Genomic DNA, 26,602 nt, shown 5'->3' with positions numbered 1-26,602 from the left:
TTTCTATTAACTTTGGAAAAGGTTTTAGAATATTACGTTTGAGACTATAACACACTCTGCTGTTGTTAAGTACTCATCCTAATGAAAATTTCATTTTTATCTTCCTTGGGGCTTTTCTTCATGGCACAACTGTTGAAGAAATAAATAACAAATAGACAAGAAAGCAGAGAAGCACATAGCAGATTCAGTATTAAATGACCAACCTTTGGCCCTACAGGGGGACTATGTTGACGTGATGTGGAGAATATCATCTGTGTATGTGAGATGTACGGTTTAGACAAAGTATCCTTGAATTTTACACGTGTTGGGTTCTGTTTCTAGGTCTGCTCGCTCTGAGGTGCACAGTCTTGGGCAAGTTGGCTAACTGCTCTGGGCTTTGATTCTGAGGCCTGTGGTTCTGGACCAGATGGACCAGTGTCTCTGAACCATTTGGGACCATGAACCCTGATGGATTTGAAGGAACTTAATTTAGCTTTTCCTCTGAAGTGTGTGCACAGGAATGTGCATTTTAATAGGCTTGGAGATTCCTTAGTGCCTATTCTTACACAGTGCAGTTTTGCTAAGGGATCCTGCCTCCAGAATTATATGATACATCTCTGTGTGAGTATGTGTGTGTGTGTATGCATGAGGGTCTAGATCACATTAATTTAACAAATATTTACTGAGCATTTGTAGGCACTGTTCTGGATGCTGGGAACATAAAGTCCCTGCTCTTACAGAGCTTATATTTTGATGGGGAGAGACAGACAATAAATAAAATTAATAAGGAAATAAAGTATGTTAAATGCTAAGGAGAAAGGGGCATCAGGGAAGGGACCTCTAGCGTGTTGGAGTGGAAGGAAGGAAGATGTGATTTTAATTCGGGCTACCAGGAACGGCCTCCCTGAGAAGGGGAAGCTTGATCCTTTGCTCCTTAAAGGCTGTTTCCAAAAGCAAATCTCAGGCAGCAGATTTCTAATGAGTTACTGGAGTTAACATCAAGAAGAACTGAAGTGAGTTCACTCTTCCTGCTTAGCTTTGAACCAGGTTGCTTCCACAAAGTGTTTTGTAAATGAATGAGCCAGGAATCAGAGCTTAGTAAGAGGGTTAGGTTTCCTAAGAAAGACTGCTTTATGTCTGTTGAGTTGGGAAAGCGATTTTTTGCCTCTGGCCTGTTTTACATTCTACATTCTTTAAACCCATCATGCTTTTCAGTGTGGCTGTCCACCTGATTTTTGCACTCTGCTTTTTCCATCAGCATGTCTTGTTCTATTTCTTTCCCTCATTGACTTTTTTCCTTATACTCAAGTAGGTGTTTAACCAGTTCCTACATACAAAGCGTTTGCTATGCATTGTGGGAATATCTTGATGAGTAACAAACAGGAGGCTGCCCTCAAAGGACTTGAGATCTATTGGGAGAGATAGATGTGGTATCAGACCACAGGAGGGAATGAGAATTTTCGGTTCAGAGGTTCACGTCTGATGCTTTTCCAGAACATGGAGTGAGGCGGGGGGGAGGGGGGCATTCCAGCAGTAGTGACTTTGGGGACACATCTTGAAAAATACACGGACAGTGGAGTGGGCGATTTAGACTTGTGAGAACATTGAGTAAGGACATGCCTGGTGTGAGTGATTTCCTCTTGGGTTGGAGGGATGGGACGCAAGGTGAGGCTAGACATCCCTGAGCCAGATGGTGGAGATGGTCCCATCTTGGCTAGGGTTTGTCTGTCTTACTTCACCAGCTTGTTTTTCCTCTGGCTTTGGCTGTTGGTTTACTTCTATAAAGTCATGCTGATGTTTTTCCTTCTCTGTCTCTGACATATTCTAGTTGTTTGTTTACTTTCCATTAATATGACCACAATGATCAACTAACTTTTTCGCAACTGGACCACTTTCGTAATATACATTGAAATTCCAGTCTGTGCTGCTGTCATTGGGATGAAATATACTTACTGCATTTGGAAGCTGTGCCACTATTTCTTACGAGTCTTACTTGTTAATCTCAAGGAATTAACCCCAGGCTCTATTGTCTTTTCTTTCAGGTTTTTAACAATCGTTTTTTTCAAGTGACTATTGATGACCTCAGACCAGAACCTAGTAAACTCTCGATGCTGTGCCATGCGGATTCTTTGGGGATTTTACCAGTACAGTGGTGCCTTAAAAACGGAGTCAATCTCACACCTCCCAAAGGTTTGTATTCTGTGAAAATTTACAGGGTTTGGGTGATTCGGGAAGGCGTCGTATTGTCACTGAAGTGATGCTTTTGTTAATCTGGAGAAGTTTACGCTGTGAACATTTTAGATGTAGTGAGAAAATAGTGTGTTTCATGGTTAGCCTGACATAGGAGTCTGTACAGCTCCCTCCCCTGTGGAGGTGTGTGCGGCCATGGGCTCCTCCATAAACCATTGTTCCCTGTCTGTTATTGTATGATTGGCAGCTGTGTCGCTGCTGTGTGTTGAGAAAGGGTACAGTATTGCTAAGTGATCGGGGTTAAAAACTTGAACGTGGAAGAGAAGTGGCTTTAAAAAAGGCAACAACATACCAATGAAGCATTTCTTTACATTTTTATTTCCAGTAAGTTGAATTTTCCCCAGAGCCCAGTTGCTTTCAGATTTCCAACACTTTGATGCCATAAGACATGACAATAATTAAGTTGGGAACCAGGTTGCATTAAAGTCATTTTAAGTTGAGACCTATAAACCACATGTCAGTAAGTACCATGCTGTAGTTGTCACTATAGGTCTAAGGTTTATCCAGGGAAGATGCAGCAAGGAGAAAGGTGAGAAGATGGGAAGGAAAAGAAAGGGAATGATAGAAGACAAAAGCAGAATGAGAGCAGAAAAATAAACTTCAGTGGAGATTTTAACAGATAATCTCAAATAAAGCAGGGGTTTTGTGCTAACCTTTTCAGATCACCAGAGATTGGATTACTTGTACTTTAATTGTGCTGCACCTAACTTACCTATGGCGTGACTGTCCTTCCCTGGGCTTTTATCCTAACTTACGCTCCATCCTCATCCCTATGGAGGAGATTCTTTTGAATTATTTCCACGCAGCTGGTGCTTCTTCCCATTAAAGTTCTTCAGTAATGGAATGCAGTCTAATTATACTGTGGTGAACTTCTACAGAACACTGATGCCACTGTTTTCAGTGCCAAACTCACTGAATCTTCCAAATGAGGATTGCCCTCTGAGGAGACTTAGTTCCAGAGAGTTTATGTAACCTGCCCAGGGCCCCAGGCTTAGTAAGTAGCAGGACAGGAGGTCAGGCTTCTGGTTCTGTGCTCAGTAGTGGGTGGTGAGGGCTCCAGTTCACGTGGCCTCAGTGTTTGTGCCCATTTGGGTGCCTAGAGGTGACTATCCAAATCAGTGTGCTTCAGTTTTTCAAGACGGTTAAATGAGGACACCCTTGATATTCCACAGGTACTCTGCAGAATCAAAGACATGATACACGTCCAAATATTTTTATAATCTTTTAAATGATGGTACAAGTTCTATGCTGTAAACATCTATTGGTGGTAGGGAAGAGAAGTCTTTTCCTGCTGTGAAGTTTCAGCAGCTGGTCAGTTTTAGAGTTTGAAAGCCCTCAGGCCAACATCTAATCAGAGCATGTGTGTGGATGGGTCCCATGTCAGTGAAGAAAGATGTTTTCTAGATATCTAAAATGCTGCTTGGGGGACTTCCCTGGTGGTCCAGTGGTTAAGAGTTCGCCTTTCAATGCAGGGGGTGCGTGTTTGATCTCTGGTCAGGGAGCTAAGATCCCACATTCCTTGCAGCCAAAACACCAAAACATAAAAAAAGCTGGGACAAAGTGAGAGAGTGGCATGGACATATATACACTACCAAACGTAAAATAGATAGCTAGTGGGAAGCAGCCGCATGGCACAGGGAGATCAGCTCGATGCTTTGTGACCACCTAGAGGGGTGGGATAGGGAGGGTGGGAGGGAGGGAGATGCAAGAGCGAAGAGATATTGGGACATATGTAGATGTATAACTGGTTCACTTTGTTATAAAGCAGAAACTAACACACCGTTGTAAAGCAATTATACTCCAATAAAGATGTTAAAAAAAAAAAACCCAGAAGCATTATTGTAACAAATTCAATAAAGACTTTAGAAATGATCCACATTAAAAAAAAATCTTTAAAATGTTGCTTGGTTGGACTTTGCAAGTTCCTAGTTAGTTCCTAGTAAGATATGATCTATTTAAGAATTTTAAGAAAATGAGTTGGGTATCTCCTCACATAGTTAAAAAAATAGGAAAAACATTTATATATGCATTTTGGATTCATGGATGGCAGAGGTTTAACGTTTACCAGTGTCTTTAGAATTTTAAATATGTTTCAGACGAGATTGTTCACATAGCTTGGACCTTTAGTAGGAAAATGGGTGTGCTTATTTGGATAATGGCATTTCATGATATTAAGAAAATTGTTTTATATTAATGTAATTGAACTCTTAAGTGTGCAGTGAAATGACGGTACAAATATATTTATGATATTAAATATTTTTATGTCTTAAGCTTTTTATACCTACTGTTTAGCCGTAATTATTGCTTCTTCTCTGTCACCCAAGTATTTGTGATATTTGGTGAAATGAAATTGTCTTCATGTCATCTTCCAAACTATTCCTTCCCCTTTTGAAAGTGAAGCATACGTTTTCTAAGAGGAAAGTTCCTTTATGGATATTATATATTATTTGTAAAATATTGAGTAATGGTGATTAGTACCTTCCAGTAAGAAAATCTCAGTGGTAACCATTTTTAAACCCTTAAAGCATTCAGGAATTGTGATCCACCAGTAATCTGTAGAGGTTGTCTTTTGGCTGTGGGATTGTTGTCTTGAAATAGTAGAGCTTTTATTTATAAACCAGTGAGAAGAAGAGCAACAACTTACAGAAAAAGGTTTATGAATATGAGCAGATACTTCACAGTAATACAATCACGACTCTTATGTAAACTCATCATAATAAGAGAAATGCCCATTAAAAATCATACTGAGATGGCATGGATTTCTCAGATGAGAAAGAAATCCAAAAGAGAAAGAAAGAAGTGGCTCTGTTTTGATGGGAGTGTGGAGGAACAGGATTCTCAGATTTGCTGGCAAAACGCAGGTAGGTACAAACCATATGGAAGGCAGTTTGGCAAATTTAACCAAAATTGTAGGTGCATTTCTCCGTTGCCTTAGCAGTTCGACCTCTGGAAATTTCTCTTAAACTTAAAATTTACAGGTAATATGCATAAAAGTTTTTTTTTTTCTGCAGCATGATGTATAATGGCAAAAGACTGGGGAAAATCCAAATGCCTGTCTGTATGGGATTGTTTAAGTGATTTGGGATGTTTATATAATGAAAACTATGTAGTTGTTAAAAAGAATGAGGATAATCTCTACATACTGACATGGGAAGCTCTCCAAGATGTACTGTGAGTGACAGATGAGTGAGTTATATAGTATGATGTCTTTTTTGTTGGGAAAGAGGTTAATGAGGATATATATTTATGTTTGCACATATTCCTGTAAAGAAACTCTGGAAGGTTGCATAAAAAACTAAGAGACACAGATGTAGGGGACAAACGTATGGACACCAAGGGGGGAAAGTGGCGGGGGGTGGATGGTGGTGGTGTGATGAACTGGGACATTGGGATTGACATGTGTACACTAATGTGTATAAAATGGATAACTAATAAGAACCTGCTGGATAAAAAAATAAATAAAATAAAATTCAAAAATTCAAAAAAAGAAAGAAACTAATGAAAATGATGACTTCTGTGTGGGGTATGGAGGTGGCGACCAGGGCAGATGGGAATGAGACTTTTCACAGAATACGTTTAAAATCTTTTTTCTTTCTTTTTGATCTAAGTGTGAATGTATTATGAGACTTTTCACAGAATACTTTTTAAATCTTTTTTTTTTCTTTTTGATCTGAGTGTGAATGTATTATCTATTCAAAAGGAAACGTATGATATTACAAGTAGAGGGTTTTTATAACTAAAGGGATCTTAAAGATTATCTCATCAGCTCCAATCATTATATATGTGGGGAAATTGAAGCTCAGTTGTGTTAAATGATCTTTTAAGTCTTGGGGCTGAACTTGGCTTAAAACCCCAGTCTTAAGATCCCAAATTGAATGCTTTTTCTATATAACCAGATCCACCCACAGCAATAAAGCTGTTTTCTCTCACTGGTACCTTTGTAAAAGCCATCCTTCTCAGTAATTTGGGGGCTTTTTGGTGGCCTTACGCAGTGCTGAGGGATGTCAATGGACCATGACTTACCCATGACTGGAATGATCTATGTGTCAAAGCATTTGGAGAATTTCAGTTCTAGAGAATAATATTCCAAGTGTTTGCCATTATAACAAAGCCACAGCTTTAATTACTGAGCTCCCTTACCATCTGGGCAGACTGTATATTTATATGTACCATATATGTAGTAAAGTGTATTTACTTTTGTAATTAAAGTGAATTAAAATTGAGAGATGCTGGTGGTTTCGGTAGTGATGATTTTATGGTTTCTTTTTGAAGTAACTTGTTACATGTCTTATGTGTCAATACCTGGTCTGGGAATCATGCTGTCGGATGTTTTCCAACACCATTCTTTGCTTTATTAATGTATGAAAGTATATGCTTTTTTTAAAAGTTTGTTGTTTTTCACTTGAATTTAGAGAGTGTGTAGGATTTATTACACATGTTGAGAAGTGAGTTTAGATGTTTTCTTGTAGGTATGTTTCCCAGGAAAGTATTACATTGTTTAGATTTCTGCTTATAGTTACAATGTGTTGCCTGATCCCCAAAAGGGAGTAACCCACTCATTCCCCAGTGGGAAGCAGCTGATGAAACAAGACACCTGGGTGGTAGAGGAGATGTGCAGGCAACATACATCCCTACTCACATTATTTTGACTCCTTTCCTATTAAAAAAATCTATCCCCAAACTTTATATACAAATAGTCTAAGCTAGAATGGATCAAAATGTTTTAGTGTTGTCTTTGAGCATGTGCTTTCTTGGTAAGCAAAGGACAGAATCTTGGAGATTTTATCCCGTTCGCTGAAACCCAGCAAACAACAATTCAATATTATAAGAGCTCTGAACCGGGGTCAAACAAGTAAATAAATCAAGCAGGCAAAAATGCATATAGGTTACCAACCATGACTTGCTATTTTTAAATCATTTCCTTAATCTCCTTGGCATGTAACACCCAAGATTAGTCACAGAATCAGCAGGGGCATCTTTGTAGACAAGTGAAGCCTATCCATTTCTGTTGTAAAATGTGTGAGCAAAAGCTAAAGTAAGTCACTTATTTTTGCACTTCGTCTCTGCTCTTTGGCCATCTTAATAGACACACAAACTTCACACAATTTAAGAAGTAAAGGTGTTTTCTTAATGATTATCAAGACCCACATTGGTGAACCCTAATGGGTATTCTCTTTTCCTCAGACACTGACTCATGTGACCTAATCCTTTCTGTCATCTCCTATTTCAGACATACCAATGGGGACAGAAAATAATAAACATATCATGGATGTCCCGCCTCAGTTGAGCAGATGCTACCATTTTGCTGTTTTTGATTCAGAGTTTTAAAAAATGAAACAGAGCATCATAGATATAATTGAAGACCGGGTCAACCTTGACTCTTTTATTTCTTACCCCCTATGTAATCCGTCAGCGAATCCAGACCATACTCTCAGGATCTGACCAGGTGTCATCAAGACCACGCTGGTCCAGGTCACCATCGTGTCTCTCCCTGGTTACGCCAGTGACTTCCAGTTTTCTCAGCCTACTCTCAACACAGCAGTCAGACTGATGGTGTTAAAACCTAAAGCACACACGCCCCTCCTCTGCTTAGCCTTCCCAGGGCCATCCCACCCGGCTCAGAGGCCAAGTCAGGGTTCAGGTCATGACAACAGCCTTCAGCGCCTACCCGGTCTGGCCTCCTGTCTTAAGACGTCCCCCAGTCCTCCCATTCACACCAGCCTCCTTGTCCTTCCTGGAACATGGAGCACGTCGCCCGCTTAGGACATTGGCACTGGCTGTTCCCTCTGCTGGGTCACTCCTCCTGCTTCTTCAGTCTTGACCCAGGTGTCCCCTCATTGGTGTCGTCTCTCTTGGCTGCCTTGTTTAATCAGCAAATCGCCACCCCCAACATTTGTATCTCCTTCCCTGCATGGCTTTTCTCCATAGAACCTTTTATCATGGAAGATAACAAGTAATACATATTTTACTTCTTTTCTTTTCATCCATCTTTCCACTAAAATGAAAGATGAGGAGGGCAGGCATTTCTGTCTTGTTCTCTGCTCCAGCCCAGCAGCTAGGAGAGTTTCCGGTTCTCGGTCGTTGTTTGTTGAGCATTGAATGAATTGAATTGAAGTCCAGTCCCCACTCTATTCCCCTCTCTTCCTCTCTCCTGGAACCCTCTCCACCCGCCTTCGCAAGACGACCACCTTCCTAAGGATTTTATGCTTTTACTGCATGACTCCTTGGCTTCTGCAGCAGTCTCTCCTTGTTTTTTATTACAGTCGCTTTACAGTAGGTCTTGTTTTGATATGTACGTAAACAACATCATGCTCTGTGTATCCTGTGTATCTTTATGTAACTTTTTTTTGAGGGGGGGGGACAGAGGACCCCAGGCCCTGAATTTTTTTTTAATTAATTAATTAATTGATTTATTTTTTTGGCTGTGTTGGGTCTTCATTTCTGTGCGAGGGCTTTCTCTAGTTGCGGCAAGCGGGGGCCACTCTTCATCGCAGTGCACGGGCCTCTCACTATCGCGGCCTCTCTTGTTGCGGAGCACAGGCTCTAGACACGCAGGCTCAGTAGTTGTGGCTCACGGGCCCAGTTGCTCCACGGCATGTGGGATCTTCCCAGACCAGGGCTCGAACCCGTGTCCCCTCCATTGGCAGGCAGATTCTCAACCACTGCGCCACCAGGGAAGCCCGTAACTTTTTTATTCATTAGCATTTTGCAGATTTTTTCCACATTGCTGTGTGTAGATTGTTTATTCATTTTAGCTGCTTTTTGAATATACTATAATTTTTGAAACCATTTCCCACTGATAGACATTTAAGCTATTTCCAGTTTTCCCTGTTGCAGATCTACAAATGTAGATCTTTGCACATGTACCCAAGTGTGAGAGATCCTCTGGGGCTATACCTACCTGGAGTTGCTGGAATTCCCCGGATGTTACCCCATGCTCTCCTGTGCTGTACAAGTTTACGTTTCCACCAGTAGCATCTGAGAGTTCCCAGTTTACACTGTCCACCCTGTTAGGTGATCATTCTTAAGCTTGAACGTTGCCATTCTGATGGCGGGGAAATGGGCTCCTTGTGTGAGTGGCGTGTTCCTGATCACTGACTAGTGCAGCTGCACATTTCATCATCTGCTTGTTGGCAACTTGTGTTCCTTTTGAATTGTCAATTATATTTTTGCCCTTTTTTCTTTTGATGATGGAAGTCTTTATATAGGCTAATATGAATTCTTTCTCAGCAATGTTTTTCACTAGTCTGTGGCCAGTTTCTTCACCTTTAAATGGTGTTTTACATTATATTAAAGTATTAAATTATAATGTAGTCAGATATCCATCTTTTCTGTTCTGATTTGTTTAAAAGTCATTAGAAATCTTTCCTACTGATGTTCTTCTGTGTATTTTTTTTAAGTCTTGCGGTTTGGTTTCCATATTTCCATATATGGCTCTTTAACCTACTTGGAATTAAGTTTTGCATGGCATGAGGAGAGAAAAAAGTTTTGCTTACTTGTTTTTTTTTTTTTTTTTGCTTGAATTGAATTGGATTTTCAAATTCGCTAGTTGTCTCAGCATCATTTATTGAATAATCTTCTGTTTCCCCTCTGACTGGTAATGCCACCACTGGCGTATAGCATGTTCCTTTATGGTTGTGAACCGTATCCTATTCTTAGTTATTCTGCTTCATTGGTCTGTTTGTCCATCCCTGTACAAATACCTCAGTTTTTAAAATTGATTTTACTTTATAATATGTCTTGAAAACACATATGCCTCTGCTTTCTCGCTTTTCAAATTGACTAGTTATTTTTGGCAGGTTATTCTTGCACGTGAATTTTAGAATCAACTTAAAAGGCTCCATGAAGAACCCCACTGGATTTTAATTGGCATTGCATTTATAGATTAATTCAGAAAATTGGCATTTTATTTTATTATCTTTCTATAACTTGAAATCTTTTTCTAGAATTTTTTGCTAGAATTTTTTCCTGGGTACATTGTCCTTCAGCTTGCTGTTATGAATTAGATTTTTACATTTTTTTAGAATTTATTCTTTTTTATTGGCTGTAAACAATCTAATAGAATACCACTGATTTTTTTGTATTTATTTCATATCTAGTAACCTTCCTGAGCAGTGTGTCTCAGGAACAGTTTGTAGAAGATATGGTTTAGCTGATTCTTGAAGGTTTGGTGAAAGTAGCTTGTAAAACCGTCTGGAGCTGGTTCTCCTTTAGCTTGTATTTTATGGAGTATGAATTTATTTCCTTCAATGGTTATATATTTAGCCATGGCTACCACTTCTGCTTGAGACAGTTTTGGTCATGTATATATATGTATAGAAGTGTCTGTTTTAGCTGTGTTTCCAAATTTCATGTCAGATCATTCTGTTAGGTCAAACTTTCATTGAATTGTTCAAATATTATATGTTCTCACTATATTTTTGTTCTATAATTTTCTAAAAGGTGCATTAAAATATTCTGAGATTGAGGGTTTGTCAGCTTCACGTGTGTGTGTGTGTATGTGTGTGTGTGTATGTGTTTGAAGCTGTGTTAGGGCATTCAGGGTGAGGATGGTTAGAACTTCCTGGTGATGACCCTCTTTATCCCTAGTGAAGCGTTTTGCTCTAAAGTCCGTTTTGTCTGACTCTCACGTTCATTTGTTTCCTTACGTGGTTTGTGATTTTTCATTGTGAGCTAATTTTCAGTGATGATTGTTATTTCTGTGGGAGTTCCAAAATCTTTAGACTGAAAGATTCATTTCTTCGGTCTGCTTTTGCGTTAGTGTCTGGCCAGTGTTTTAGGGTTTTCGCAAGTCCTAGAGTATTTATCACTTTATCTTCCTACTATAAAGTGAGGGTTTAAAAAATCTTTTTATTCGCTTCCCTTTCCCCAGCACGTAAAACAATGCCTGGTACACGTAGGTGTCCCTGATTATTTAAGGAGCTAACGGGTGACTCTTTCATTAATTTCTCAGCCTGTACCATACAGAATTGTAAAGTTGGACCTTACAGCCGTGTGTGCCACTGCCTTGGATGAGCAGACGGTTCCTCTGTTTCTCCCCCTAAACAGAACCCTGGGCAGGTGGCAGCCATGTCTGCTCCGCTGCTTCTCCCTCCAGGGATGGCGCTAAGATTGTCTGGTTCCTTTTTTGTTGACTGAGTCCAGGCGTTATAATAGTCTCAGCTCCTGCCGCTCACCTGCCTTGAGCGCAGGGTTGTCTTCCATCCCTGGGCTTTTGTAAGTAGCTTTTTATTATTATATTTCATCTGGCATCTAAGAGGGGACTGTCGATCAGCCCACCTTGTTACTGGACTTGGATGCATGTTCTCATTTCTGGCTTTGTGATTCATTCTCGAGCAGAAAGCACTTTGGATTGAATATTTGGGGGACTAAAACGCTGGGTGTTTTTTTTTAATATCTGGAAACATTTCTGATTGTTGAAAACTAAGCCTCCCTCTTGTTCACGTATCCCTGAATTTACTTCGTTCTTCAGGACCCTTAAGATGGTTTTGCCATTGACAGTTGGCCTTTACGATGTTAGATTCCATCCTGGGGACATATCTACATCTCCTAATACTGTTTATGATTCAGAATAACATTTTGAACCTGCCCTCAGATGGAGGAATGTACATGTCACGCCGTGACCATACGTGCATTAAATACTTCTCAACATTTATTTTTATTCTAAAAGATGAGGAAGTTGGAATGGCTGGTATTTATAGTTACTTGACTTATTTGTTTCCCTCCCCTGTCTTTCCTTGTTTTTCTTTTTTTTCCGCACTATTCCATGAATGTAAAAACAGAAGAGTTCGATTGGAAAATGAATGTGTAAATTTTCAAGATCTCCATCAGGGAGGTCTTGAAAATGAACATCAGCTGAGAATGTGGAGGGTGCTGGTGGATTCCAAAGGGGTGGGGTAGCTCTTTAAAAAATGACATGGACAAAAGGAAATGCTTTAATCAATTACTAGGGTTTTTATCTTGCTCCCTATGAGCAAATTCATGAAACCAATGACGAGGTTGTTGAGAACACTTGCTCAGGAATAGACCTAGCACTCCTGCACCTGAGGACTGTGTGATCCTGCTGCCTCACCTGTGCAGGGGGCGCCTCCATCCTACTTCTCACTCAGGGTGGCTGTGAGGCTCACTCAGGGAGATGCTGTCATGGGCTAAGCCTGAGTAAGTTTTCGAGGGACTCAGTGAAAGCCTCGGGCTTGGGAGAGAGATCACCATTCAGTAAGGAGAGCACTGCCCTGGAGAAGTGCCCAGTGGGGCTGCTCTCACGAGTCATGAGATTTTCTGAGACAGGGTTAAGAACCTGCTCTGATTATAACGTGGTTTCTGTCGTGTTGTCTCTCATTCCTGTATCTCGGTCCTGCTATTTGCTGATCTTTGAAGACGATTGTGTCATACTTCCTTTCAAAGAGACGTTGAACTAGAAGCTAAAGAAGCTTCCTATGAACCCCAGGTGCTCCAGCACCTCAAGGATGTGGACGTTCTCTGAGTTGTGGAAGATCTCCCTGGAGCTCTGTGATCTTCCATCATGAGGGGTGGCTTTCTTCAGGGCTTTCTTTCCTCATTCTCCACGTCTCCCTCCATCCTTGCCTTTACCCACTGCGTCACTCTTACCATGCCGTGTGCCTGTCACTCTTTCATCCTCGTCTTACCAGCAACTAAGCAGAGTCCAGCAAGCTGGAGACTTACAGTGAATTGTTATGAAATGGATGCATTTCTTTGCTTTAGAAAGTGTTACCGCTTTATAGGACTTCAGGGTATATTTCTAAACACTTTTTTTAAACTGCAGATTTAATATGCATGCATTCTTTAAAATTCTAATAAAAAGTAGAAAAGTTTCCTATCCTGAAAAAATAACTTTTGGTGTATATTCTTTCAGATTTCTGTTTCCTTGAATATGTAACTTTGTATTTCTATGTAATTATTTTAGACAGCCTTTACAGTGGTGGATTTGTATCATTGTTTTTCATTTTGTCATTCAGGTAGTTGTCAAACATGATATTCTTCTGCTATTTTTATTTTTTATTAAGATTGTACTTTCTTTTCTTACCACCTAGCACAGAGCAGGACCTTTTACTCCGGTGGTCTCTTTTTTTTTTTGAGAGAGAGAAATCTTTTTTAAAGCCCTGCCCTTCCCTCCATCCCAAGTCACTGGCAGGGGGCGTGAGACCACCATGATTGCCTCAGGGTTGTCAGGATTCACTTTCTGGTGCTGAGGAGAGACCTAACTTCCTCTAGGAACTGGGTACAGTCAGGATTCTGTTAGCAAAGGAGAAGCAGGAGGTTGGCTGAGGGGAGGTCGTCATGCTGTATTCCTGGATTGGTTGACCGGTGCTTTGATTATCTTTTAAGATAGAGTGAAGATGCTACGCTTTCAAAATTTTTGTATTATTGAAATAATTCATGAACATTAGTGAAAACTTGGAAAATACAAGGAGGTAGAAGAAAAAGGTATCCAGGAGTCCCACCACACAGATAATTATTTTGATATTTCCTTGTAAGTTTTTCTTACATTTCCTCAGGTCTTTTCTTTTGCATATTTTAATGTCAGTTTGATAATTCTTTGTATGCTTGTAGCGGTCTTTTCATCTAAACTTACAGTAATCATTTTTTCATGATTTTTTTTAGTAAACTAGGTGCAATTTTCATGCCTGCATGCCTTTCCATGGCCTTGGCTAAGTGTCACATTATTTTCTACTTTTGGATATAAAGACTTTTTAAAATCAGAATTATCAGTAATAATGCCATTGTATCTTAATGTATCACATTTTATCAGTTTTGGGGGTTGTTTTTATGGGTTACATTTCCAGAAGTGAAATTGCTGTGTCAAAGTTCATGGACGTTTTTACTGCCAAATTGTTTTCCAGAAGAATTGTCCACTTGCACTGCCAATAGTAATGTTTGCAAGTGGAGCTGTTTTATGTCAATTAATTTGTATCATAAGGAAAAATGGGTCATTGACCTTTTTCCTTTTGGACCTGTAATAGTTGGAACTTCATGCAGAATAAACACTAATTAAAACTTAAATAACCCTAGTGTTGGAAGTTCAACAGTCTGATGGCAGCTTGTTGCAAATTTTAATAGCCCAAGGGGTTTTGATTTCCTTTTATTTTTCTTTTCCCCTCTGGTGTTTTCCTCCCTCCTGGGTTTAAAACATGCTTTCCTGGCTGTGGTTAAGCCTTAGTACTTCTTGTTCTGTCTTTGTTGATTAATGAGCATAATTGACCCCTGTTGTCTCTATTATACAAGCCACAGCAATTTGTTTTTATGTAACAGTTATTTTCTGAGCTGTCACAAAAATGCCTTACAAAGCGAGCTCATTATCAGCCTGAAGGAGAAGAATTTTAAGTGATGAAGTGAATAAAGGTCCCTAAGAGAACGAGGAGGCGGAGAAGTTGAAGCTGTTCAAATATTCAAGGAAAGGAGAGAGTTCTGGGGACAGAATAATGGCTTGTTGCTTAGGTACCCAGCAAGACTTGGATATATCCTGAAATTATTAGATTAAAAGTGGCTCCCCATAGAGAATCTTGGAGACTGGATGTAGAAAGATTGAATATAGGTCCAAGAAACCGTGAGCCTGGCATTTATGGAGTGGGTTGAAAAATCCATTGGAAGTTGGTGGTTATCAACGTGATAGAAAATCCAGCTAAATGTCTATCTGTATAGGTAGAGGTGACCCCTAAGTTGGAAAGTTTTATCTGAACAGATACTGACTATACAGAATACCTAAATTTGACGTTATTTCAGAAAAAGGTTTGCTGTTCATTTGTATGGGTTTTTTCCTATTTCTCCTCTTCCCCCATGATCTTGATAAGATTTTCCTTTGCTCACAAACTAACTCAGGAAGTAGCAGAGGTCCAGGGAAGAGATATGTAACAGAACGGGGTCTTGACTTTAACAAAGCCAGTTAGCCGTGGGCCTGAACAACCAGGGTCCTTCTGTTGCAGGATTCAGCTTGTTTTCAGCTGTTCACTTGAGAGATCTTCTAGGGAATGTCTTGTTATATATCCTCTCTTCATCCAACCTGTCACACTTTTCCCCTAGGAGAAGAGAAGGGAATTAACCGCAGAAGGAAGGGAAATAATCCTAAGTAGCGATAGTAATTAGTAATAGCGGCTCTGAATCATGAAATGCAGCAGCTTGAGGAGAGTTTGAAGCTCTTTTCTTTTCTTTTGCTGATTAGTAGATAGGGAAAGCCAGGGACAGAAGACTTAATTTATTTCGACCTTGGTTCATCCAAGTCCTGGTAGAACTGGGTCCTTCACCTAGTTCTCCTTTCTGGTCCAGTACTTTTCATACAGTGAGGTGACTTCTCACCAGTGTGAAGTGTCTTTCGGTGAATTCTTCTGTTCTTATATAGTAACGCAAGGATTTGCTCCAAAACAGTTACAGAGAAAGTACTCGAAGTGGACGATGACATTAATTGTAAAGAAACTCGCAGTGCCTTGTTTAAGACACATTTTGCTTTGTTTGCAAATGTTCAGGAGAAAGTTGGTTTGGTTGCTTCCAGAAACCTCTGGTGCCAGAGCCCTCTGGCTGGAGGGACAGCTCTGGATAGAAGGTCTGGGGGGAAGGGAATGTGGAAGAACGTGCAGAACCTCTTCAAAGCCAGCTAGAAAGATTACACAGCATCTCAGGACTCTGAGACATCTTATCTCCTCGTTGGAAAGTAGTGAGGAGCTTTCACTCTTTACAGGGATGTCTCAGGAGCAAGTTGGGGGGGTGTGCTCTGTCACTGATGGTCGGCAGGGGAGGGGGGAGGGGGAGGGTCAGTCCCTGGGCCAGGAAGACAACTGCCTTCTTGGTTAACCTCCACCCCCATCTTTTAAAGAATTGAGTAAATTGAGCTTACTTAATGAAAAGGATACTATTTTGTACAAGTGGAGGTAGGAAGCAAACAGTATCTTGAATTTCTTCAATATGGAATTTCTATAGTCTTTCTGCAAGTGTGGATTTAGTAACAGAATTCCCCATGTTAAGTGAATTTGCAGGTGTAGAATTTATGATGATACAGGGCAAAGAAATCAGGGGCTTGGCTTAAAAATATACTTCAGAAATCCCTTATAGATTTATTTTACATATACTTAAACCAGTGAAGAGAGAACTGTAAGTGATGATTATAGGGACATTTTGCACAGTTTCGGGTAATCCTGATTGGTACCGTATTTTTTGGTTCCATTCCCTTCCTTTGTTCACAGAAAATGCAAATGACACATTAAGAGGTATTTTCCTACCTAGGTTCAGCCATACACTCAACTCCTTTCTTGTTTTATGTTTTAAACTTCTCCCATGTCTTGTCTTGGCAGTCACGATAGATTGATATATATTGTATAATTATGTACCTCTTCCCCCACCCCCAAATGAAATGAATAAAGAAAGAAAGAAAAAAACTACGTTGAAGTTAGTACATATGAATAGTTGGTTCTCAAACTCCCCCAATATCTCAAATGTGCCCCCAAAACTTCATCCGGAGAGGTCCACCTTCCCCAGTTCTCATTTTCCATCCTCCGCCGTGATTCACTTCTAAGGCAAGGTTTATTCCTCCCTGACTTCCATATCTTTGGAGGATTTCCCACTAGAATCTCAACTCCTTTTTTGCCATTTGTCTTACCTTCTGTTACTCTTTAAAAAGTATTCTCCTCTAGTGTTGTTTTCCAATAAAATCTCACGGTTTCCACGAAGATGTCAGGATGTAATAAGTTCACGTGAACTCAGAATTGATATGAAAGGCACGTGTTGTTGTGTATTTCTGCCAAATGCCTGGTGCAGGTGTGCTCTGTGGGATGCTGTGTCTCATCTCTTCTCCCCTGGAGCAAATCTATGCCCCGGCATGCACTGACGGGGGTAAATTCCCCCCTTCTTCACCTGGTTTCAAGCACCGAATTATGATAATGATGGTACACCTTACCTATATTTAGTACTTTACACTGTCTACAATATTTCATTGAACCCTCATAAAATCCAGTATGTTGTCACACATGAGAAAGGGCTTCACCTTTTGGGGAGGGGGCCTATACTTGTTGCCCTTATTACTTTAAATTCCCGACACACCCTGGCGCTGTTCACTGGTTTGAGATGCGGCTTGGTTAATGCATTTTATCTGCATTTTCTCACGCACAGGTTACTCTGGCCAGGACTTCGACTGGGCAGATTATCACAAGCAGCATGGGACAGAAGAAGCGCCTCCCTTCTGCTTCAGAAACGTAAGGAGCCCGGTTCTTGCTACGCCTTTTCTCATAAATGTTGTCCACCTTGAGTTGTGTAAGTTGTATAAGTTGCTTTTTATTTATTGAACAAGATGAGGCTAGAGTGCTACCCTGTACCATGGGATCCTAAACCTTTCGCCAGTTTTGAAAAGTCCTGCTTTCCGTTTTTGTGTCAATTAGGGCGACGCTGGGCTGTAGTGACAGATTGACTACTAAACATGTCGTAAGTTTCTCTCTCACCTGTGGACGGTCCAGGTTGTTCCTGATTAGCAGGTGGTTCTTCTCCTTGCGCTGAGCCTTGGTCTAGGTCTGTACTCGGCTTCGTCATCTGAATCTAGTGAGCAGATAGGAAAAGAGAACCAGGAGAAGATAACCCTAGTTCTAGACACTGTAGCTTGATATTGACACATATTACATCTTACTTCTGTCACCTTCTGTCGTTGAGAACTAGTCACTCGGCTGCACCACGCCATGAGTGAGACTAGGCAGTGTGCCCTGGCTGGGCTGTTCCCCCACCTTGAGCCTGTACACTGGCAGGAGGAGGACAGAGTTTGGTGGACAGACAGCCAGCAGGGCCACCATTAGCTGTGCACTTGCTCTGGAGTGTGATATTGATAAGTTCATTGAATGGGCGATTCTCTGCTCCTGAGGTATATTCTTAAAATATGTTCCTCAATTTTTTATTGAATTAAAGTAATAAGATACTAACCCAACAGTTTTCTGCTGTGCTTACTTTAAGCCACCTCCTTCTTCAAATACAGCTTATCGGCACAGAGACAGATAAAATAACTCCGTGTGTGTGTGTGTGTGTTCAAACGTGTGTACTTGCTTATTTATAGGAGTTTGTTGTATAAAATAGTTTACAAATTATTCATGTAAACTTTTATCAACCATAGGAACTAAAAAGGGATGTGAATTAACATCTTCGTTTTGAGAGTGAGGCAGAGATGTATAGCCTCGTATGTTTAACATGCACTTAGTTATGAGAGTTAATTTTTTATGCTAAGAAAAAAGATGCAGTCCTCTGGTTGGAGACCCCAGATACTACAGTGCAATGTGCTCCCACACCAAAGAATTGTTTTCTGGGCACGTGCGCCTAGAGCTGCTGATTCATTGCTGCCCCACCGATAATTTTTACCCCAGGGATTCAGTTGGCAACGCTTCCTGATGGGAAGAGCTGGCTTAATAGAGAGAAGCTCAACACTGAGCATAAATCATAATCAGATTTTGGAGAATTAAGTAGGTTGATGACGAGGTCAGCTTGTGCTCATAAATACGGAAACACGTCAGTGGCAGGGTTGGAAATCAGGGCTCCTTACATGATTGAATGAACTCCTACTGGATGACATTGCCTTTCACAAAGGTAGCTTTTCTGAAGCGTTGAAAGAGCTGTATGAAGGGTGTGAGGTGGTGTGGAGACAGCTGTGCGACCTGCCACCATGGGAACAGCAGCTGGTTAGCTCTTAAGGCATATTAAGTCCAGTGGAGTCTTACTACACTTCGAACCGCGTTGACATCACTTGTCACGGAATCTGCTGGCCTCATTGCCTTTTATTTGCGATTGTGGAAACTCTTCATTGCATCCTCAAACCCCTTTGAGGTTGTGCTTTCTTCCAGACGGGAGATCGGCCTTCCCTAACTCTTTAGCCTTGGGAAGAAACTCCTCACATCTCCCCCTTCCTTGTTCTGGATTTAGGGAGTTATTTCTTCTGTGACAATGTGGTTCCCCCAAGGTGTCTTTTTATCTGTCCTCTGCTCCCATCAGCCAGCCGTTGTCCAAATGGATCTTTATAGTGGAGCCAGGAGCCGTATCCCCAGGTGGCCTCTGAGCTTTCACGATTCAGCTACCAAGATGAAATCTGTATTAATGAAAATGCTGGCGTATTCATTAGGAATGCACTTGTTACAAAGATGCCCCCCTTTGTTTCTTGCTGTCCATTTATTTAATCGACAGGATTGTTATCTGCCTGGTGGCATGTGCATTGCATTACTAGTACTTTGCTGGATGATGTTAACAGGCTACAAGTGCTCTTTAATGGAATGCTTATCATGAATTCATTTTTTAATCACACATCTCGTGTGTACCAGAGGAGGGGTAGTGTGGAAGTGGATGCATGGAAGACGTTTCCCTGGGGATGTTTAACAATCCGAGGCTGTTCTGAGATGGACTGACACAGGCAAATGCTTAGTAAAATAAACTCAAAGGTAACAGTTTTGCTATTGATCCTTTATAAATTATCCTCGGGCAGTGAGTTGAAATGAAAATAGGTTACATGGTTGTAGATTTCCCTTATTAAGTAGGATAAAATGCATTTTAACTTACTTGGAGGCTTTTCAGGCAGTGTATCGAGTCATGTCATCAAAAAGAAACTCAGTACCTAATATGCATGAATGAGGCCAGAGGACTTGCAGAAAAACAGCCAACCTAGAATTCCTTTGATTTCGATTTCTGAAGAAACATAAAGGAAAGGAGCATGTTGGTTTCTCAACATACATTGGATAATTTTGTTCTGGTAACATAAAAATATAATTGCATTTTCAACTTAACTTCTATAAAAAGACATGGAAATGTGAATTACCTTGGTTTCTTTCCATGAGTCGTATAAAGATGTAATCTCTCTTACTTACAGGAACCTGTTTATCTCAGTTTATGTATTTCAAAGTAGATACATTTATATAGTATTGCAATGTCTGATTAAAAAATTTATAGTAGTGGGTAATTTTGGAAAGTTTCATATTTATTTTTAAAGTGTTAGGAGGGAGTTTTGCTTCTAGTATTGGCTGAGTAAGCTCATACTGAATTGATCCCCCTGCAGATAACAGCTATAAATTCTGGGCAGAATACCAAAACTAGTACCTGAGAGACATGGAAAATGAACAAAAGCAGAAGGATTCTAGAGGGGAACAGATGCTTGGAAGAAAGTAGTAGCAGGAGTGGTCACCCATTTTTTACAGACTTTTGGCTTAAGATCAGCCACAGTTGACAACATAGGGAATAATGAAAACAGTGATATAAAATTCAAGGTCTTTCTGGCCTGATGAACCAGATAACAGAATTTGGGCAACCACAGCTACTGGAAAGTGAGGGAAGACTCAGACAGGGGAGAGGCAGGAGGGGAGAACACAAATCCAGTGTATAAACTCTGCCTAAATCTTTAACCGATCCCTGAACCATGTATGTGCTAGGAAAACTCCAAGAAGCCTTGCTAAGGATGAAAGAACTGAACTGAGATTTGAGCTGCTTCTCAAGAGACAGAGTGTGTAGTTTGAGTCCAGCCAAGTTAATTGCTTGCTAAAACAGAAAAATCAACACTCTTGGGAGGAATATAACACAATCCAGAGTCTCTGTGATATATATTTAAAACATCCAGGTTTCAGTCCAGAGTTGCTCAATGCATGAAGAAATAGGAAAATCAGACTCACTCTCAGTAGAAAAGATAAATCAACACAGACTAAATCCAACATGACCCAGATGTTGAAATTAGCAGACAAGTATTTTAAAGCCCCTATTACAACTAAGCTCCGTGGTGTAAAGCAGTGGTTCTCAAAGTGTAGTCTTTGCACCAGCAGCTTCAGCATCTCCTGGGAACTTGTTGGAAATACAGGTTTGCTGACCTCACCTCAGATCAACTGAATCACAAACTTTGGGGTGAGACTTAGCAGGCTGTGTGTTTAAAAAGCTCTCTAGATAATTCTGATACACTCTAAAGTTTCGAACCATTGATGTAAAGGAAAATATTCTTGTAATGAATAAAAAGATAGGAGGTGCCAGAACAGAAGTAGAGAGCATAAAAAAGAGAAATTTTAGAACTAAAAAATACAGTATCCAAGATAAGCAAATTCATTGGAAGGGCTTAATAGCAGAATAGAGATGACAGAGCAAAGAGTTCATGACCTTGAAAATAGAAATTATCCTATCTGAAGAACAGAGAGGAAAAAAATGATTGGAAGGAAGGGAGGGAAAGATGAATAGAATCCCAGGGATCTGAGCAACCATGTCATGTGTACTTGGTGACTCAGAAGATGTGGCCACAGAGATTGTGGAAGAAAAAAATAGATGAAGAAACAATGACTCCAAATTTACCAGAGTAGCTGAAAGATCTAAATTAATGGGTTCAGGAACTCAGTGAATAAGCAACACAAATACAAAGAAACACAACCTAGTCAAATTGCTGATAACCAGACATAAAGAGGAAAATCTTCAAAGCATCAAGAGAAAAATGATACATTCCTTATACAGGAACAGCAATTTAAATAACAACAAACGTATCATCAGAAACAATGGAGACTAAGAGATGGTGAATTAATGTCTTTAGAATGCTAAAAGAAGAAAACTGTAATTCTATATCCAGAGAAAATATACTTCAGGATTGAAGATAAAAAGACATTTCATCCAAGAAGATTGTACAAGTGACAGACATGTGAAAAAGTGCTGAACCTCATTGGTTACAGAGAAAATGAAAGTTAAAAAAGCACAATGGGATACCACTAGACCTACCTATTAGAAAGGCTAAAATTTGAAAAACTGGCAATACCACGTGCTGGTGAGGATGTTTAGCAACTGAAACTCCGTACACTGCAGGTGGGAGTGCAAAATGGCATATTGGAAAATAATTTGTCAGTTTCTTAGAAATGTGCATTTACCATATGGTCCAGCAATCCTTCCGTTTCTAGAGAACTTAGTGTTAGAGGCTGAATTTTGTCCCCCCAAAATTCATGTGTTATGGCCCTAATTCTCAGTATCTCAAAATGTGACTGTACTTAGAGTGTTTAGAGAAGTAATTAAGGTAAAATGAGATCACATGGGTAGGCCTTTCTCGAATATGACTGGTGTCCCTATAAGACAAGGAGATTAGGACATAGGCCACATATATGGAGGAAAGACCATGTAAAGACACAGGGAGAAGATGGCCATCTTCAAGCCAAGGAGGGAGACCTCAGAAGAAATTAACCCTGCTCACAGCTTGATCTTGGATTTGCAGCCTCCAGAACCATGAGACAATACATTTCTGTTGTTTAAGTTGCCTGGCCCATGGTATTGGCTGTGGCAGCCTGAGCAGCTTAATATACTTATGCTCACACAACAACTTGGCTTTGAATGTCCATAGTGGCTTTATTCACAATTACCAAAACCTGGAAACAACTCAGCTGTCCTTCAGCTGGTAAATGGATAGATAAATCATGGTGCATCTGTAGAAACTACTCAGCAGTAAAGTAGAATGAGGTACCCATCCGTGTGATAGCCTGACTCTCAGATGCACTTAGCTTAGTGAAAAAAGCCAGACTGACAACACTAAGTAGGGTAGGATTCCGCTTAGATGGTATTATAGAAAAAGTGGAATTAACAGGAACAGAAAGCAGATCGGTGTTCCAGGAGTTGGGGGTCTGGGAGGGATTGATCACCAAAGGGCCGGTGCAAGGGCATTTTGGGGGTGACAGTACACTCTGTGTCTTGATGGTGGTTTTGGCTGCATGATTGTGTGCATTCATCTGACAGCCCTGCTTTCCTAGAACAGCACACCAAAAAGTGAATTTCCCTCTATGTGAATTTTTAAAAATGAATTTTAAAAGTAAATAAAAATAAACAGAGAACAAAGGGAAAATAGAGACCATTTCAGATAAAAGAAAACTGGGAATTCATCACCAGCAGACCTTGCACCAAGAGAAAAGCTAGAGGACAGACATCCTGCTGAAGGAGATGATCCCAGGTGGAGGTCCCCGTCTCCTTTCACCCTCAGATACGCCCAGGAGGACGTGAGTGAGGAGCACAGGGACGTGGGAGGAGTGACTGGTACCACAGTGATTCCGAGGTTGGAAGGACGCACATGGAACTGGGAAGCCAGAACGGACTCACCCTCGCGCTCATTCAGCAGATATTGTTAGGCACCTGCTGTGTGCCCAGCGTACTTCTCATTTCTGGGAAACAAGCGAAGGATGTGTGGTTCTTTCCTCATGGATGGTGGGGAAAGACTAAGCATGTGCACTCGCCTGTCTGTCTTATCAATAAATCTGTGTGCGTGCATGTGCGCGTGTGCGTGCGCGTGTATACATTTCTGCCATGCCAGCTGGCTACTCTCTTGCTGCGCATTATCTGGCTGTGGTATCTGCTGGCTCAGTGTCAGTTCTGTTTCCCTTTCAGACATCATTCAGCCGGGGCTTCACACAGAACATGAAACTTGAAGCTGTGAACCCCAGGAATCCGGGAGAACTCTGCGTGGCCTCTGTCATTGCTGTGAAGGGGAGGTTGATGTGGCTTCACCTGGAAGGTACTCAAAATTCATAATCGTTCTGAATTCAGGGTCCACCTGGAGAGGGCAGGGTGCAGATGACTGCAGCACTGCTCAGAAGTGCCCCTTTTGCTTTCCTTTTATTTCAACTGTCTTAAATTATTCAGCGTTCTTAAATAAGTGAAACTAATCACATATGAATTTGTTCAGAGGCTCTCATCTTAACTAATAATTTCATGAAATGAGACTCTGGTGCGATAATTATGTTTGGAGCACAGTGGTCTTTGTACATCTCTGATTATAAAAGCTAATGTCACAATTAAATTAATATGAGTCACTGAAACTTGGTATTTGAGGTCTTGGTTGTTAAGAGGATAAAATGATATGTTTGCATTTTACTGTGAATCATACCCTTTACTTTGGTTTCTTTCGCAGACGTTTAATTTTTCCTTAAAGTAGTAACTGGACATGACTTTCTCCCCAAATATATAATAAGCAGAATTTAGGCTTGTTTGTTTAATGATGCTTAAACTGTTCTTCAGAGCTGCATTTTATTTCTAATCGTCCAGATAATTCACAGAACCATGCGCTTTGTAAGCAGAACCTTGATCAGGTTGTGGGCTTAGATAGGAGACTGTCTTTTTCAGATGTTATCTTTTCAATGAGGAAGAATTAAAATGAATTTGCTCTCTAAGGTTGTGTCATCTTTCTGTGATTTAAAATTCTTTGGGTCTTTTGTTTGTTTGTTAGTTGTTTGATTGTTTTTCAGTTTCACAGCACTTGGTAGTTATTTCGAATGAATATGGAAAAAGAATAAGATGCTGTAGATGACTAATGAAGTGATGTTAGCTTTCCTAGTCCAGATTTTAAATTTTATGACATGGTCAACCACCATTGGAATAGAAAGTTTGGAAGGTCATAGAATTGGTGCCAGTATCTTTATCCTCTTTCGTCAGTAAACAAGTCTAAAAAAGCACTGAAGGTTCTTTGATAGGCCTACCGTCTAATAAATATTATAGTCCAAGAGATTGGGAGGGGCAGAGAACAGTGATTCTAGCTGAAAGTCCAGTGTGTTGTTAATTCCCAGAAAATAGTTTATAACATAACTATGGTTTAGGATTTCAAAATCAATCTGAAATAAAGGGAAATCCTCAAAAAGTTGGTAGCTTAGTAGATTTTCGAGTAGAATGGCCTCGAGTTGGAATTAGCCAAAATGTAGACACAAGTGTCATGGTGATATTTCTGTAGCTACTGGAGTAGGACATGAACTTACTTTCATTACTGCATATAAAGTTGAATCAACTGCTCTTGGAAAAACAAGATCCCTTCGGTGATTTTGAATCCCTAAATTGAACTTGCTACCTAATACTGTGCTAAGCCTAATATTATGAGAGATTAGAGTCTTGTTTGCATGATTAATTTGAAAACAAAAGTGGTAAAGTTCAAGACCCATGTTTCATCACTCTTATTTAGCACATGACGGTTAAAATTCTTTGGCAGTCATAATTTATTTAGCAGTTTGTACTTCCAAAGTGCTTTATAGCTGTTAATTACCTAACAGAGAGACAGTAAGAGTGTCCTGATTTTTATGGATGGAGAAAGTAGCTAAGCCATTAACATGTGCCTGGGGTTCAGTTGCATTGCTCTTGACATCTTTGTTGCTTAATTCAACATACCCTACAACTTCCCAATTCTTAAAAAGAATAATGAGCAATGTCTAGGGTATATGTAACATTTTTGACAGCCTTGCTTTTTCTTTGGTTATAAACTTCTGGTTTTATAGCAGAGAAATAAATGTAAATCAGCTCATGTCAGCTCTTTTTCTTATTCTCCGGAGTGCTTTCATTGGGAGTAATGAAAATTAGTTAGCATTAGGAAGCAGGTAGAAAATTGATTGTCCATTTTCCCAGACCTTACATATTAAAAAATTCAAAAAAAACCAGTCTGTTGAATATTGTTTACCTGATGCTATTGGTCAACATTATGCATTTGCCTCATCAGTTAAAGTTAAAATTCATTCAGTCTGCTGATCTTTCTTGAATTTGGGGTTTTGGGGGGAGTTTTGTTTTGATTTTTGGCCCTTCCTGGACATTGACCTTTTAAAGTGACATCAAGCTTAATGGCACTTACTTCTCATTATCTCCAAGTTTTATGTATTTAGTGTTTTCTTTCCTCAGTCCTGGGGACAAAATGTTAGAGATTCACTCCAGTCACTTTGGGGCAATTAAATTATTTTTATGATGATGGTGATTCTTATTATAGACCATTTATATGACACTTAATTTATAATGTACTTCATACCAATTGGTTAGTTATTTTTATGTAATAAATTGATTTGAAATATTTTCAACACATGGCTAATTGGCTACGTTTAGTAATTAAAATGATCATTTTAATTTAGTATTTGACTTCTTTTAAAGTCAGATAGTTCTTTAAGTGCCTCTAAAGGAGCTGATGTTGAAGAGGAAGCGATAAATCAAATACGCGAGATTAGTGTAATATTATTTTGGGTGCATATTTGGAAAGAATGTCAAGTCTCAAAAACCACTGACAGCGAGCCAGGGCCGTTTCTGATGATGGAGTTTTGTGTTTTGGAAAGGACGTTGTGATGTTTTCTCTTATGTTAATTATCTGCTCTAGGTTATCATCTCTACAGTTACGAGCATTTATTCATATTCTATGAATTACATTCAGTTTCAATACCTCTCGTATCGTAGCCCCACACACTGGCTCACACCCTAGTACATCTGCATCTCACAATCCAAGTCACGTTACATTCATTGGAGATCATTTTCTTACGGGACAAATAGGGTGCGGGTGTTCTGTTCACTCTCAAAGTGCATTAATTCACGAAGAGGGTTGACATCTTTGCGTTGCCTTCCTTGGTTTCTCTTGTCTCTGTTATTATTAATACCGTTTTCCTCCCGTTTCAAAGAGATGTGATAT

At 40.0% G+C, this 26,602-nt stretch overlaps 1 protein-coding gene across 9 annotated transcripts in view; it reads left to right on the top strand.

Moving 5' to 3' along the window:
- SFMBT2 (Scm like with four mbt domains 2) overlaps positions 1-26,602 on the top strand; it is a 219,241-nt gene that overhangs the window by 140,613 nt on the left and 52,026 nt on the right. For all 9 annotated transcript variants that reach the window (XM_082450574.1, XM_082450572.1, XM_082450570.1 and 6 more), the window contains 3 exons: positions 2,022-2,169; positions 17,344-17,426; positions 23,569-23,695. In XM_082450574.1, the coding sequence (XP_082306700.1) occupies positions 2,022-2,169; positions 17,344-17,426; positions 23,569-23,695 (358 nt within the window). The remainder of the gene's footprint in view (positions 1-2,021; positions 2,170-17,343; positions 17,427-23,568; positions 23,696-26,602) is intronic.

This window comes from Balaenoptera physalus (assembly GCF_965194825.1).
Source record: "Balaenoptera physalus genome assembly, chromosome: 2".
NCBI classification, from domain to species: Eukaryota; Metazoa; Chordata; class Mammalia; order Artiodactyla; family Balaenopteridae; genus Balaenoptera; species Balaenoptera physalus.
Note: the sequence above shows the minus strand (reverse complement) of the source record. Positions and strands in the feature narration are given on the sequence as shown.